The following is a 14,975-nucleotide window of genomic DNA, read 5'->3' on the forward strand; positions in this document are numbered from 1 at the left end:
GGCATACCCCATCAACTAAACCCAGATCTGCTGCCCTTAATATATGCCTTAAGAAATACCGTCTTTACATATTAAGTACATCCTATAACATCAAACTGCATCATTTTCTTTTTTCATGAGATGAAAGGCCATGCGGCATAATGTGATTAGTAAATCATTCCTGAGCTTCTGAAAGAAATTAAGACAAAATTACTGCTTAAAAGAGTGAGTTCTTCAAGGGCTGCTTCTTTTTACACTGATGTCTTTGGTTGTGTCCTTTTCCCTAATTCTTTTTTCTCCTAGGAAGAATGGGATTCTTTTTCTTCTTCTTCTTTATGCAGCAGAAAAATGAGATCTAATGGAGTCTTCACGTAACTGTCGATGTTTCCCCATATTACAGTCCTCCTGTTGAGTTCGTCTCTCAATAGTTATTCTGTATTTCTTTCTGCATGAAAGGAGAGGAATAGAGTGAGAAATCCTTCTCCAGCTATAGGATAACAGGACTTCCCTTATAAAGAATGCCTGTAGGGGACAGCTGGGTGCCAGTTGAAAAATGAAATGTGGCAGAATGTGAAACCGTGGTCAAAGATTAAAGTAGTTTGCCTCGAAACATTTTACCCAGGCTGAAGAATGCCTGTTAATTTCTACACAGCAGTCTCAAAGCACCAAGACACAGACGTTTGCTTCTTTGAAAACTTCTGATCTAAGTGATTAGGAAGTTTTTGTGAAGTCTCATGTGAACTGTGTCACATCACTGCTTTATATTGATCAAAGTCAAATTTCTTTCCAGTATACGGGGTGGGGGTCACTTTCTGCAGAGTTCAAACAACGGATCTGACTCTTTATTCAGTTGCATTTCTCACTGAAACTACGTATTAACTAAATAATCCTCCCATCTCCTTCTGAGAAAGTTACTATGTTTGTAATGTCAGAGGAGGTAGTATGATGAATTAAGAAGAAGGATGTAGAGGATAGATAAGAAAGAAATACAATTGCTCATGCATCAGACACAGTTTTTCCTGTGTGTCTTCCTCTAGGGCCTTTTGAAGAATTCTGCTACTTCATACGTCAAACAAGCCCTCTGACTGCCTTTCAGTTTCCCCTTTAGTACCCAAATCTCCCCCCAAAATCATAAGAAGATTTACATTTATATTTTATGCATTTATGCTTCTACTCCGTTTCAGGACCAATTTTCCATAAGGGCATTAGTCCAGCCCCATGTGCATACAGTACTGCTTGTGCAGATGCATGACAAAAAGCTTTTATGCCAAGGAAAGCTCTGCTGCACTTGCATGTGTAGCAGGAGTCAGGGCTAGATATGCAGCAGTGGAAGAATGATTTTCAAAACAGCAGAGTTTTAATTTGGGTAACATGGCTTAATAGAAAGTGGGAACCTACAAGTTCTGAAAATATTCCCTAGACATTTTTGTCTATCAGGAAGCTCCAAAATAACTTGAAAGACCTATGTTCATTACTTTATTTATGTATTTTCAAGTCAGATCCTTCCACAGGTCAGAGCATGCACAGTAGCAGCTCATGCACAAGGACAGGTCCATGTTTTAGAAATGCAGCTCTTCAAGTTTAAATCTTTTCAAAGCTACATATCAGAACTACTACCCAGATCTTTTAATCATTTGCATGCACACTCAAAACTGTGTTTACATACTCATTTGTGATAATTACAGATCCAAATGAGATGTAATCAGAAGGTACATATACAGCTTGAAAGGTACAGAAGCTGCAGGTACAAATTACTTTCAGGCATACAATTGGCTAGACATCCATTTTCTGAAAATCTGCCCCATACATCCTGATATGTTTTGTATCACGTTTATTCTAATGGTGGAATTAGAGGGTTGTCCCTATTCCTGCTTTGAGTAAGTGCAGATCTCCAGGGTGAAATTCACCCATGTGTCTTTAGAGGTCTCCAACGTTGCAGATCCATCTGACAGAGTACTTGTGGCTTCCTTCAGCCAAAGGAGAGAAATAGGCATTTTTAAGAGGCATTCTTCTGACCTGGTTTAGCTTTTACAGAAGGATGACATGAACTGCACCAAAAAAAGTGCTCATTTCTCCCCTTTGACTGTAAATACAAAGACTGGGTTTTAAGCTCAGGTGTGTACATCTGCTTTTACAGACACTCACCTTTGCTCACATGAATTTCCAATCCAAATCTTCGTGTCAGATGACTAAGAGTTTAAGTCTTGTTCCTACAATGATGCTTTGCATAGTTTTATACCAGCTCAGGATATGTCTTTTGCCTCACTTCTTGTCCTCACATACCAATTCCCTCCCAATATCAGCAATGCTAAAAAACACACCTAAAAACTATCATCTCAGATTGAGAATGTATGAAAGATGCAAGAACCTCTGATGACATCCAATATAAAGACAGACTTGTATTTTCTTTTTCTTTTAAAGACAGTTTTTAATCAGTCCCAGCTAACTTCTCTTGTCTCAGACCCAAACAACATATTATATAAGCACCAAACACATGCAAGAAAAAAAATCACCCTGCAGAATTTTAGTTCTAAGCACCTGATGAATAATCCTGGTTCTGGGATCTTTTGAAACCCTGGAAGTGTACTGGTGAATTGAAGCAGTTTTTGCTTGTTTTATTTTGTTAACATTTTTTTATAAACTGATATTTTTATTAGAAAGAATTGATTCTTATATGCAGAGGTTAATTCTATTCTCCTATCTGCCTTTTCTCTTCCATAGCATAAGAGGATAAATTATAGTATATATAAAATGCTGAACATGTATAACCAATTTATTCTGTCAGTGTAGGATCAGCTCTCAAGACTTTAGATTTGCTGACTAGCAGTGTAAGAATTATTTTACTTAAACAGGAATAAAACACTGATCACCCCACACTGACCTCAGCTGATTAAGTTAAATGCATATCTTTGAAATCCAAATGTTCTCTTATACCAAAACAGAAATCTCTTTCTAGCTTCCAGTACAATTCCCCTCAATACTCAAAAACTAAGCATGGTACCAGGCAAGTGATACAAATCTACTGCACTATCACACCCTGCACAATTGTGCTGACAATGAGTACCAAACAAAGAAGGCTTTCAAGGCCAGGGCACTTTACTAAAGCAATCGTAAATGACTGGAACTCACTGGAATTACTTCCACAAGTAAAGTTACTCAGAGATGTAAGTGGTTACAGGATGAGGCCCTGAGTCAATAAAATGATTTGGATATACACAAAAGGACAATCAAAGTGTGTTCACTGTCCTTGGTGGGAATGTTACCACAGGTGATTATGATGCCTCTCTGCCTCCCACCAAGGATGTGCTGCCAGAAGCAGAGAGGTTTGGATGACGAGTAAAGAGTTTACAGAACTTTCAATGAATTGGACTAACCTGAAAAAGTAAAAAGCCATTAGCAATCCTGCTCCGAGCAAGGCGCCCACAACTATTCCTGTAACTGCTGATTCTCCTAGACCACCTGCTTGAAAAGGGGAAAAATAAACAATCAGGGTTCATATTGAGAACTATTTGCATTCACATATTAGAAAATACACACAACTAGGAAACGAGGGACCAATATCAGATAATAACTAAAGCCTTTCAGAGCTCAGGACTCCATGGGAACCTCTTCCTTAATTTCAGTTTCTGCATGTTTATTTTTTGTCCTTGCTTTCCTTGGGGTTAAAGAAGCCCTCACAATCAGTGTCAGATGAAGACACAGTTCTAGAGATGTGATACACAGGAATGTTGTTAAGGAACTGGTCTGGACAGCTTGGTCTGAATCATAACAGAGTCTGGGATTACAATGACGCACATAATAGGAATCAGCACTGAATATGCCCTGAGCCATTGTAACAGAAACAAACTAATTTCACTTGGTTTAGCACTATAACCCTCTATCACCCAGGTTTATTAAAATGACTGTATGATTACCCAACAGCTCCTCAATTTTTTTTTTCTGAACCTGTGCTGTTTCAAGTTAAAGCCATATGAGCTTTGCCTTGCTCCAAATCTCAACAGAGGCAGAGCAGGGACACAGTGGCTGAGGGGGAGCCCAAGTAGGGACAGTCACTCTACGAAGTGCAGGGCAGCTGAAGAACAATGGCATTTTCATGCCATTTCCCTTTTCCATGCCTACCTGGTTTTGTGGAAAGGAACAGAGAAATGTTAAGGAAATTAAACTGCTCCCTCCATTTATCCTTGACCCTTTAAGGGGATTTTGTCTGTACATCAGGATGCATGAAAGGAAGAAGGTGTGTAGCTACACCATGCTGATCATACAGGGTATGGCCTGGAAACAGTCTCTACAGCATGTGTGTACACACAGGTTTTTCAAGGATCAAAGAATTATCAAGCTGCAGATACCTTTTCATGGTAGGAAAAGGTTTGTTTCCTGTGAAAAGCTAAGACCACCCTTCGCCACTGAGGCACCTGTATCTTCCTACCCTTATCTCCTTGCAATAGTACATCTCGAGCACTGTGTGCAGTTTTGGGCACCACAGTACAAAAAGGATACAAAGCTACTAGAGTGTCCAGAGGAGAGCCACGAAGATAATGAAGGGTTTAGAGGGGAAGCCGCACGAGGAGCGGCTGAAGTCACTTGGTCTGTTCAGCCTGGAGAAGAGGAGACTGAGGGGGGACCTCATCGTGGTCTACAGCTTCCTCACAAGGGAAGGAGGAGGGGCAGGCGCTGATCTCTTCTCCCTGGCGACCAGTGACAGGACCCGAGGGAACGGCAGGAAGATATGCCGGGGGGGTTAGGTTGGGCATTAGGAAAAGGTTCTGCACCCAGAGGGTGGTGGAGCGCTGGAACAGGCTCCCCAGGGAGGCAGTCATGGTGCCGAGCCTGACAATATTCAAGAAGCATTTGGGCAATGCCCTCAGACATATGGTGGGAATTTTGGGGTTGTCCTGTGCAGGGACAGGAGTTGGACTCGATGATCCTTGTGGGTCCCTTCCAACTCAGGACCTTCTATGATTCTATGATTCTATATCCTGCTCACTACAACATGGTCTGCAAAGTCAGTATGCTGGAAAACAAGGACTACCTATGGAGGGTAGTCCCAGCCTTCTGCATTCACAAGTGTTGCCCCATTCAGCTGACTTCCCTTCTTCTCAGCCTACTGGGCCCCTCACAGTGCCTTCTCATAGCACTGAAAATCATTCTGCACTGGGAGATCATTGCTCCCATCAGCACTGGCCTCCTCAGCTGCTAATTATCAGTATGATTATTCTCTGTTTGGAGTTTCAGTTATACCCTTCTTTCTGGCTAAGACAGATTAAAACCTTTTAGCCCCTGGAAAGTCCTGAAGCCTCCACGGCCCTGGGCTGTGCATCATGATTACTGTCATGTTTAAATTCAGGGAAGTGATTCAGACCACGTACTACCCAGGGCTGCCAGACCTTAACTTCCCAAACAGTCAGCAGAGAGACATAGTCACGATGTCTCATCTGGACAACTGTGCTAAGCAATTTAATATGGCCTGTTATGTTGCATCACCACATGGATTCCTCTCTCTGACAGCCTGGGCAGAAGCATTAAGTCACTAAACTTACATGATTTACACGGTGTGTTGTTTGTGTGCTCTGAAACTCGGCTTTCATCTACTCGCAGCCTGCCGTGATTCCAAGGGTATTTCACATTTGATCGAATTTCGAAACGCCCCTGCTTTCCGTAGTAGTCCCCAATCACCTATGCAAAAAAAGAAAGGAATTTCCTATCAACTTAGGGAAGTAAAACAAACAGGAGAGCGGCATCACTCACTTGGACTCCTGAAGTAGGATGTTGAATCACAGAGAATAGGGCTGAAGGGGTCTGTGGGAGGTTACCTAGTGCATGCTGTGCCCCAGGGCAGGATCAGATGAACAAAAGCATTCCTGACAGATGTTTATCTAACCTGTTCTTAAAAGCCTCCAAAGACAGAGACTTGACAATTCCTGTAGGCAATTATTCTGGAACTTAGCTATCTTTACTGTCAGTGGTTTTCCCTAACAGGTAACCTGTATCTCCCTTGTTGCAATTATCCATCACTACTTATCCAACTGCCAGTGGGTGCAGAGACTTTTCCTTTCTGAAACATTCGTTGACATCTTCACAGGCTCTTATCTGGTCTGCCCTCAGGCTTCTCTTCTGTATAAACCCAGCTCACACAAGTGTTTTTAACCCTCTGAATATTCCTCCTGCACTCCCTGGGCTTTCTTCAATTGCTCCACAGTGGGTTGAGTGCTCAGGACTGTCACCCAGCTAAGTGAAAGTACCATTTCAAGTACCTTGTAAGCTGAGGCTCCCGACTACACACTCCAGGCTGGACTTTTCTATTTTGCAAGGATCTGGAGGTACTTGATCATGTTCAGCTAAGATCTTCAAATCTTCTGAAGCACTACTACAGAGCCTGTCATTCTCCACCTGGTATTTCTGCAGTTGTTGATATTTACACAGAAAGGGCCTTTCCTGCTTATTATTCCGGTAGCATGGACTATTATTTCAGATGAATTCATCAAGATACTTTAGAATTTCAGTCCTCAACAGTAAATCCAGGCTTTATTCAAGATAACATATGTTGGATCTACTGCAAAGTTGAAGGACTAAATTGTGCTGACAGTAGTACGTCATTCATCTGAAAACAGTTCCAAAAAAATCTATGTATAGTAATAAAGGCCGAATATGACACTGAAGTAGTCAGAAGCAATGGCAGAAGCATATCAAAAGACGTATTTGTCCAGCCATGGATAAGAAACATCTATTAGTACACTGGGTTTAGAATTCAAGACATTGGTAGCCTGTTCAAATCTTTCACTTAAACTTCATTTTGAAGGGAAAGAGTTAAAAGACAGATAACAATTGCCCTGGTTGGATACACCAAGGTAGATTTCATACTAAATAAAGGAGCTCATTTCTCTCCCAGTTTTGCAACTGGGAGATAAATCCTTAGAAGAAATACTTTTTTTTAACATTTGTTAAAAAATAAAGGCAAATTCAGTAAATTGGAAAAAGTAGAGGGAAAAAAACTCAGAGACCATTTGCAGGCAGCAGACTATTCATTAAGAGATTGTTTAATTTAGCAAACATGAATGGGAGAGTCCTCTACCAGCAGGGCTTACTAAATATGAAAGCATGCAGAAAAGCTTAAGAACAAATAGTTATGAGCAGCGACCCAATGGATTCAGATCAGAAGCAGGACATAGATTGTTAAAGAGCAAGAGTGGTTAAACAGTGGGACAAACATCGAGGGAGCAAGCGAGGCAGTCCCTGTCCTTCAGTGTCTCCAAATGAAAAATGAATGCCTGTTACTGTGTGAGCTTTAGGCACATGCAAGGGTAAGAAACCTGCCTGCCTGTAATACGGCAAAGGTCAGACTAGGTAATCGGATGTTTTATTCTAGCTTTAAACTCTGTGAATGGACCTGGGAAAACAGCTCTGCCCAAACACCCATTCATCTGGCTCAGTTCAGCTAAGGAACATTCTGGTAAGGACATAGAAGAGATCAGCAAATTAATAAAACAAGGTATCAAAGAAACAATGTTTTTAGAGTGAGGCATGAGGGTAGAAACAAATGTAGCAGACACAAGTAATAAGTAATCCCATGTAAAATACATTAATAGCATCTATATTTGTATGTATCATAAACAAAGCAGAGGGAAATTAAAAGGAGCAACATGTTAAAAGGAGAAATGTAACACCAAAGAAATAAAAGATAGTTTAAATTGCAAGTGAATGAGCAATGGAAGGAAGGCTAAGAGAGAGGGATTGAACTGATAAATGAGATAAAAAGCTAATGGACTGAACAAACATAAGAGATACAAGTTGTTCAAACCAAAGTTATCCCAACCAATTTGTACTCCTAGCTTCAATTAATGATGCTTACTCCTACCCATGGGAGTGTCTGCAGTTTACTGCTGGAGTTTTTCAGTCACTTTTGCACACCAAAACACACCAGACATCCTTATTCATTTAAAAAGGCTTCTTGAGCCTGTCTCTGCTACACCACTGACAACAATAACATCACCAGATTCAAATCCACATGTAGAAATGTCCAGCTCAGGTTACTGCTGCTTTACGTTTGAGCTTGATGAAATAGGGGAGGCCAGCAAAGCTTAGGCTGATGCCGACTTTGCAACTAACAGAAGCTGTATGCTGCAGCTGTATTTTGGGCAACGTATGTATTAATAAGCTCAATCCAGTCATGCTGTTCACTATGTACAACTGGTGCTATTTCTCGTAGCCTGTTTTTCACAGTCTGGCTGCTTCCACTCCTGCTGCGTCCAGTGGAATAACCCACGTGGTGTATATGGAGCCCTCTGATTAAAACACCTCTTAATCACTGAAAACAAAGTGCCTAGGTCTTATTGCCTGACAAACAAGGTGAGGCAAGGTCTACACTCCCGCCTGTGGCTCACCATGGGGTAAGATTAAAATACCTGTACTCACAGTGTTCATACATCAGGGTAACTCATGCATCCTTGTTACTATAAGATTAATCTTTCTTCTTACCAGCCAATAAAAGGCCTTAATAATCTTAAACAATAATTTCTCATATTCAAAATTTATCAATGCTTAGCTAGCGTGTGAGATTTCATCCTTCAGATTTTAAAGACTCTAGCATTATGTGAAGAAAGACACGTACTGTTAAAGAAAAGAAGTTAAGAAAGTTAAAAAAGTTACTTTGAGATAATTTTTTTACAGAAAGGATTTGGCCCCCAGACTGACATGATTAAGCAATACCCTTTTAATGTGTGTATTAAATAAAGAGGTGTGCACCAAGTAAACAGATGGTATGATGTTACATTACACTGGCTAACTAATCAGTGGCCACCTGCAAAGGTGTTTGTTTCCTTACCTCCTGTGTGCCTGCCTCTGGGTCCGTCATGCCAATCACAGAGAAATCCCCATATCTGTCTCCATTGGCATCAATGGACACCTGCCCTGCAATGCCTAAAGAATGGCATGTGAGGAATTAGAAAATTAATTAGTTAAAATACGGAGCCTTTCCAAGGAAAACAAGAGAACAGTGGACAGGTTTTTACAGACCGATAGGCCAGGAAATCTCATCAGTCTCCCAGCATTTTTGTTGGCATTCCAAATGAAATTGTAATTTCATCTTGGTGTCTGCATTCCTGAATTCTTAACATTTCTCCTTTTTAAATATCAAATGTGTGAGACTGTTTGGGGAATACGTGAGAAAAATCCAATCCAGAAAGCCAGTATGCAAGAATAAAACACAAATATATTTAATGTGAATTATTTATGGAGAGGCTAACCCTGAAATACCTAATGATGTCTCAGTAAGGAGAGTCCATCTCACGTGCTGCAGAGGATGCGGGGGCACAACCCTACGCCCCGCAGACTGACGGGGTTGGTGCACCCATACAGCCAGTCCAGTGCTGTTTCCACCTGAGGGAATACTGGAGGGCGTGCAGACAAGAGGCACCATGTGCATTACATATGCGTTAAGTCCTGTAAATGTACATAGGATTAACTGCATAGTATGGTGCTGTTTGTTTTATATTTTTAGACCCCCCAGTTCACTTCCTTCCTTTACAAGTTCTTGGAAACTTTAGGAAAACTGGGAATCTAGACTCATAGGATAACTCAAGTTTGAAGGGACTTCAGGAGGTCTCTAGTCCAACCCACAGCTCAGAGCAGGGTCAGCCAGGAGGTCAGAATCGGAGGATGCTCAGGGCTTTATCTGGTCTTGAAAATCTCCAAGGATGGAAACTGCACAACCTCTCTGGGGCAACTGTCATGGTGAAAGAACATTTCCTCGCATTCAGTCTGAACCTCCTCTTCCAACGCACGCCCTTGTCTACAAAGAGCATGGCTCCAACTTCTTCTGGTGTAAGTCAAACAGGTTCTTGAAATCCATCACACAATACCAATTTACTCTGATGAAGGTCTAACCTAACTATGATGACAACATTGCAAGACTTTGCTGATATGCTTTATCACCTCAGATATTCTCAAATGTGATCCTCCACTGCCTGACACCAAACGTAGCCATTTACACCAGTGCAAGTCAAACAGGCTTCGTTTTACATCCACATTACACAAACTACACGACTAGACCAGGCACAAAGCAGTAGATAATCAGGTTCTCAGTGACTGTAAATCAGAAGAGAGAGGTCAGATATTCAGGCAGAGTATAAATTCCCATCAACACACCTAATGACAGTAAACACGCAAGAGATTAACACACCTACATTTATCTTGTCTCTGTTCCCATTTAGTGATGTCAGGAATGTTTAAACCTACTGTGATTTTCAAAATGTAGTGGTCTTCAGAAGATTTACTGTCAAGCATCTATGTTTTGGTGTAACAATACAGTAATCAAACAATTGCAAATTTGATTACTACAGGAAAACAGAATGGGTACAAGCAATTGGCTGTGAAAGCACTGGAAGAGGCCACTACGAAGAGCTGCAACATCCTTGCCTACATGACAATCTGGATTCTGGATCTGACAGGAGGTGTTAATTGGAACAGACACCTTCCTGGCCTAAGAAAGCCAAAAATCAATTTCAGAAGTAGGTACTAAAATTTGCTGAAACTCAGAATTCCTATGGGATTTTCTTTTTAATGGGAAAGACTGATTTTTAACTTTTCCATCTGAAACAAACAAAGAGTTTGAAATGTCAACATTTCCTGCAATGTTCTTCCTTATGAAACATATTTCGGAAATTCTGAAACAACCTTATTGAAGAACTGTGTTTGGATGAAGGTGGAAGGATTTTATCCAGACTCTCTTTTTGTTGTATTATGTTAGATACTTACATACAGCAGATTTTGCTACTTTTTCAGAGGAAATGCCAATGAATAGAAAATATTCCCCACATAATGTTCCCTGCAGTCATATCAGGGCATCTCTAACACCCCAAGCAGTAAGAAATCCTTTGATCATCTCAGCCTTATGCTTTCCTAAGCACATGACATTGCCTGCGCAGTTGTAGCTGGCAGGCTGTGAACACTTCAGGAAACAGCATCCACATCCCACTGGAGTTCTGATGGGTCAGAGCAAGCTGTAAAATGAGGCACCCAGGCAATTAGATATCTAGGTGTCAGCAGTTAAATTAATGTCATTGATGAAACTGAAGTTCTCATCATCAAGGCCTGCAAAAGTTTAAGTGAATGATAAAGCTTCAGTCCTGCAGTTGAGCCTGGTGGGTGTATGCATGAACCGTAATTTGCAATGCTGCATCCACTTCAGAGAGGGTCTTACAGGCAGAACAAAGGGATGTGATTTTTCTAAAAGGACTGGCTTGCAAGACATCAAGTTAAAAGCCTCTTGCAAAATCAGTTTTATCCTTGTAAATTATGTCCAGCAAAGTACTGCCACAGGGAGGAGACGGCATATGACTTAACATGGCATTTTGACCTTTTCAACTGCACCCTTACAGCTCAGCTTGACAGCTACATTTTCAGAATAGCTGTGACAGGTCAGCCAGCAAAAACAAACTGGTTTTCACAAGTGGGAAAAGAGAACATTTTTTCCTCCTGGCTGGTTTTACAAGAAAGGTGTGAGAATCAACCATGTAAGCTGCAAGGAGCACATGATACTATAAAAGACCTGCATGGGCACACCAGCTGGTGGCTTCCCGGAGCAGAGAAGCAGGAGTAGAGAAAACACAGACAGGCTGTGCTGGAGCATCTGCTTATACACAGGATAACCCAGCAGTGAGGCAAATCCTTAGACACCAAATTGCCTCTGTTAAAACTGTGTTTTGGGAAGCCACAAATGCGAAGGGACATCAAACACAACCTCCAGCTGGTGCAGAGCTCCTTATGGGATGACTGCAATCAGCATAATTTAAAGCAATCCCTGTGTTGCCTTAACCTGCCCTGGAGACCCTTTTGCCTTGCGTTCACGCCACAATTTGAGAACAGAAAAGAGGTCTGGAGCTGCTGTCCTTCTTGCCTTCCTCTGCTATGTCCAGGGTGTTCTTAGAGCAGAGAACCCAGCCACTGAGGTTTTTCTTACATGTTCAATTTAATCATTCGCTTCTTATTTAGGGGAAATGTTTCCTTCTCTTAGGCATTTCCATAGAAAATCTTGTCAATCCTAAACCAAAAGATTGGAGTATTATAAGAGAGGGATGGGAATGTTATAAAGAGAGGGATGGAAATATTCTAAGAGATGACAGATTAATCCAATAATCCTTGGTTTCTTTATTATGATCCCTACCTGGCAAAAGCACTCGCACCGCTTTGCATCAGCAGGGTGACATACAATTGCCAGTTGCACTGCGGAACTGCAGCCTACAGGATTAGGCACAGAAAAGCACACTGCTGTTCAGCTGCTGCCTCTGAGATAACACGCACGGCTCCTCAAAGGAGGCTGGGGGAAAATCCTTCCAGGGCCCAAAGGAGCCCGTAAAAAAACAAAAAAAAAAAAACCCAAAACCTGGCACCTGCTTGTTCCTATCCATTCCCAGGCTTTTAAGACAAAAAAGTCAAACGGAAAAAATGAGGCAATCTCAGAGCTAATAGATGCACATGAGTAAAGTGAGCAGCTGTAATCTTTTCAAAAACAAAGAAGGAGCCTGAGAAAATTATTGGTATTTCTTTACAACATCAGTGAGGGTCACTAAATTGTTAGGAGTTTTTTGAGCTGTGTAAGACCTCAAGGGCTGGTGCAAAAAAAAAGTAAGACTGGTGAGGTATGTGAGCCAGCCTTAAAGATGTACATTGTTTCATATGGCTATTTTCCTCTCATTTAAGAGTGGAATAGGCATGGTTCCTTGCTCTGCACACAACAAAGACCTGTATTTTTTTGACTCTGAAAGCTGGAATTCCATATTAACTCTTACCTTCATATGTTCTGTTCCGTGTTTGCTGAACAATTTTTTCCCCATCTTTCTTACTGAAACCAAACTTCAGGACTTCCTGTAAAGCTAGAGCATAAAGAAGAATAGCATCATGGAATCCTTCCACAAACATGTTCACCTAAAAAAAAAAAAAAAAGAAAAAAAAGCAATGGCAATTGACACATGAAAAAGTTTTCTTCCCTATGGAACTGATTAACCAGAAGTGATCTCCAAATTAACCAAAATGACTAATTTGGGGGGTTATTTTCTCAATTGCTGGAACACAAAGGAATGTGTCTCAAAAAAAACCCAGGAGGAAAATGGCAACTTTTACCACATTTTTAAAAACAGTTAACCACTATCTGCTATTCTGAACACTGAAATCACACTTTAATGTTGTGTCTGAATAGCTCTGCAGATAGGGAAGAAATTTGCAGATCACGGTTCCCATGCCCAGACGCACAAATTCTGCAGCTGACCACGTGAGATTCTGTAAGGTGCTGAGCACCCTCATCCCACAGCATGGAGTACGTCCTCCTCCCCCTGCAAAGAGGACTTAGCACATCTCAGGATTGGGAAGTATGCTGTGCCATGATTTTGTTTGGAGAGCACAAGTGGTGGATTTGCTTGTTTAATGATTACCACTTCCATTTCTGGCCCTTGCTCAGCTGAGCATCTCTCCACTAGCAAATGAGCAATGGAGGAAACTACTTACCCTCTACAGTAATGTGTTCTCTGGAACTGCCAGGAGAACAGTTTCCTGTTCTTTACAGTTTTTTCAATAAGTGCCATGAAATGAATGAAATGTTGCTTTCTAATACTAACATAAAAGAAGACTGCTGTCAACCAGCTCTGCCTCCCACGAGTCTACGTAGGCAACCTACAGCTTTTGGTCTACATCACTGAGAGTAACAACAACAGCTAAAAGCAGGGTGCTGCAAATATATTACAGGTTTGTTCACAGGAGCCTGGCGTGCTTCAGTGATGAAGCAATAATTATTTTAGGAGCTGAGTTCAGATGGAGACGCATCAGCAGAAGCAGACAGACATGGCTTGAGCAGCACAGGTATTACTCTTCTGTAAGCAGCAACTCACATCTCAGTAGTGCAATGCACTCTGGCTTGATGCACAATAATTCGGAATAAATTCTCTTTTCAGCTGCAAGAAATATGTTCCCATTCACTCACAGCTTCATTACAATGGAAAAGCTCCTGACATCCCAGCAAAGGCATAATCAATGATTATACCACATTACGGGGTCTTTTATTGCTATTGAACAACCCACCTCTACAAATATTCTCCTGGATAAAAACAACATTTAGCTTATCTTCTACTTCAGTGTATCTAAACAATTTAAAATGTTGGTAAATAAAGTGCTTCTTTAACTCCCACAGTTTTAGATGGACATTAAAAATATTAAAAGATAAAAACGTGTTAAGTAAATAACTGCTCCATAGATAAAAAGTATTACATAGTTGATTGGCTAAGCTGAACTAACCAAGCCCCTGGTAATGTAATCACATGCAAGACATTCCTTCACTCTTAAACCAGTTGCCAAAAGTAAGGAGAATTTAGGAATTATTTACTGATAATACAAATGTTTACATTGTTCTGACATTTAAAATTGGACTTTTACATAACTCCAACCTATGTTTCATCAAGAAAATGCACCACCAGTTTAGGCGAAGAGCCCACAGTGCTACAGAAGGCACAGAACAGCTCAGCTCAGTCTGACAGCCAAAGACTAAAAGGCAACTGCTGTTATTTTGACCCAAGGAGAAAGCATGAAAGAAGAGGTGAAAGTCAGGCTTTTGGTGGAATAACAAGAGCTGATGGACAGAGTGCACACTAGGACAGGATTTGCCAGTGGGGCGTTTAATTTTTCAAAATTGAAAAAAAAACCCAAACCAAGAAACCACAAAGCTCAACAACTGCTTTATGTGCCAGCATTAGAATCCAAGTGGCCTGTGGATGATCAAACACGGGCTTTCTTGATGTGACACTCATTTTCTCAGGAGAGAAATGAGTCTCTCTAGTTGTTTTACCTCCCTGCTGGCTGATTTACAGCTTGTGGCTGGCATCCGTTTCAAGGAAAGCTATTTGTCACTTCCTTTGTCCATGGCAAAGACCTCTCAGTGTAACGCAGCAACCTTCAAAATCTATTTTGTCAGCTAATTTGCTCAATCCGAAATCTACCCGTGCCACCAGCCTGAAAAC

At 41.1% G+C, this 14,975-nt stretch overlaps 1 protein-coding gene across 1 annotated transcript in view; it reads right to left on the reverse strand.

Annotated features, from left to right (window-relative positions):
- Positions 1-312: 312 nt before the first annotated feature.
- NPR3 (natriuretic peptide receptor 3) overlaps positions 313-14,975 on the reverse strand; it is a gene marked incomplete at both ends in the record, with an annotated part of 41,584 nt that continues 26,921 nt past the window's right edge. Inside the window, 5 exons of the mRNA XM_082335652.1 lie at positions 313-424; positions 3,354-3,441; positions 5,517-5,652; positions 8,798-8,892; positions 12,762-12,897. Of these exons, the coding sequence (XP_082191778.1) occupies positions 313-424; positions 3,354-3,441; positions 5,517-5,652; positions 8,798-8,892; positions 12,762-12,897 (567 nt within the window). The remainder of the gene's footprint in view (positions 425-3,353; positions 3,442-5,516; positions 5,653-8,797; positions 8,893-12,761; positions 12,898-14,975) is intronic.

Source organism: Platalea leucorodia (assembly GCF_965183815.1).
Source record: "Platalea leucorodia genome assembly, chromosome: Z".
Taxonomy (NCBI): Eukaryota; Metazoa; Chordata; class Aves; order Pelecaniformes; family Threskiornithidae; genus Platalea; species Platalea leucorodia.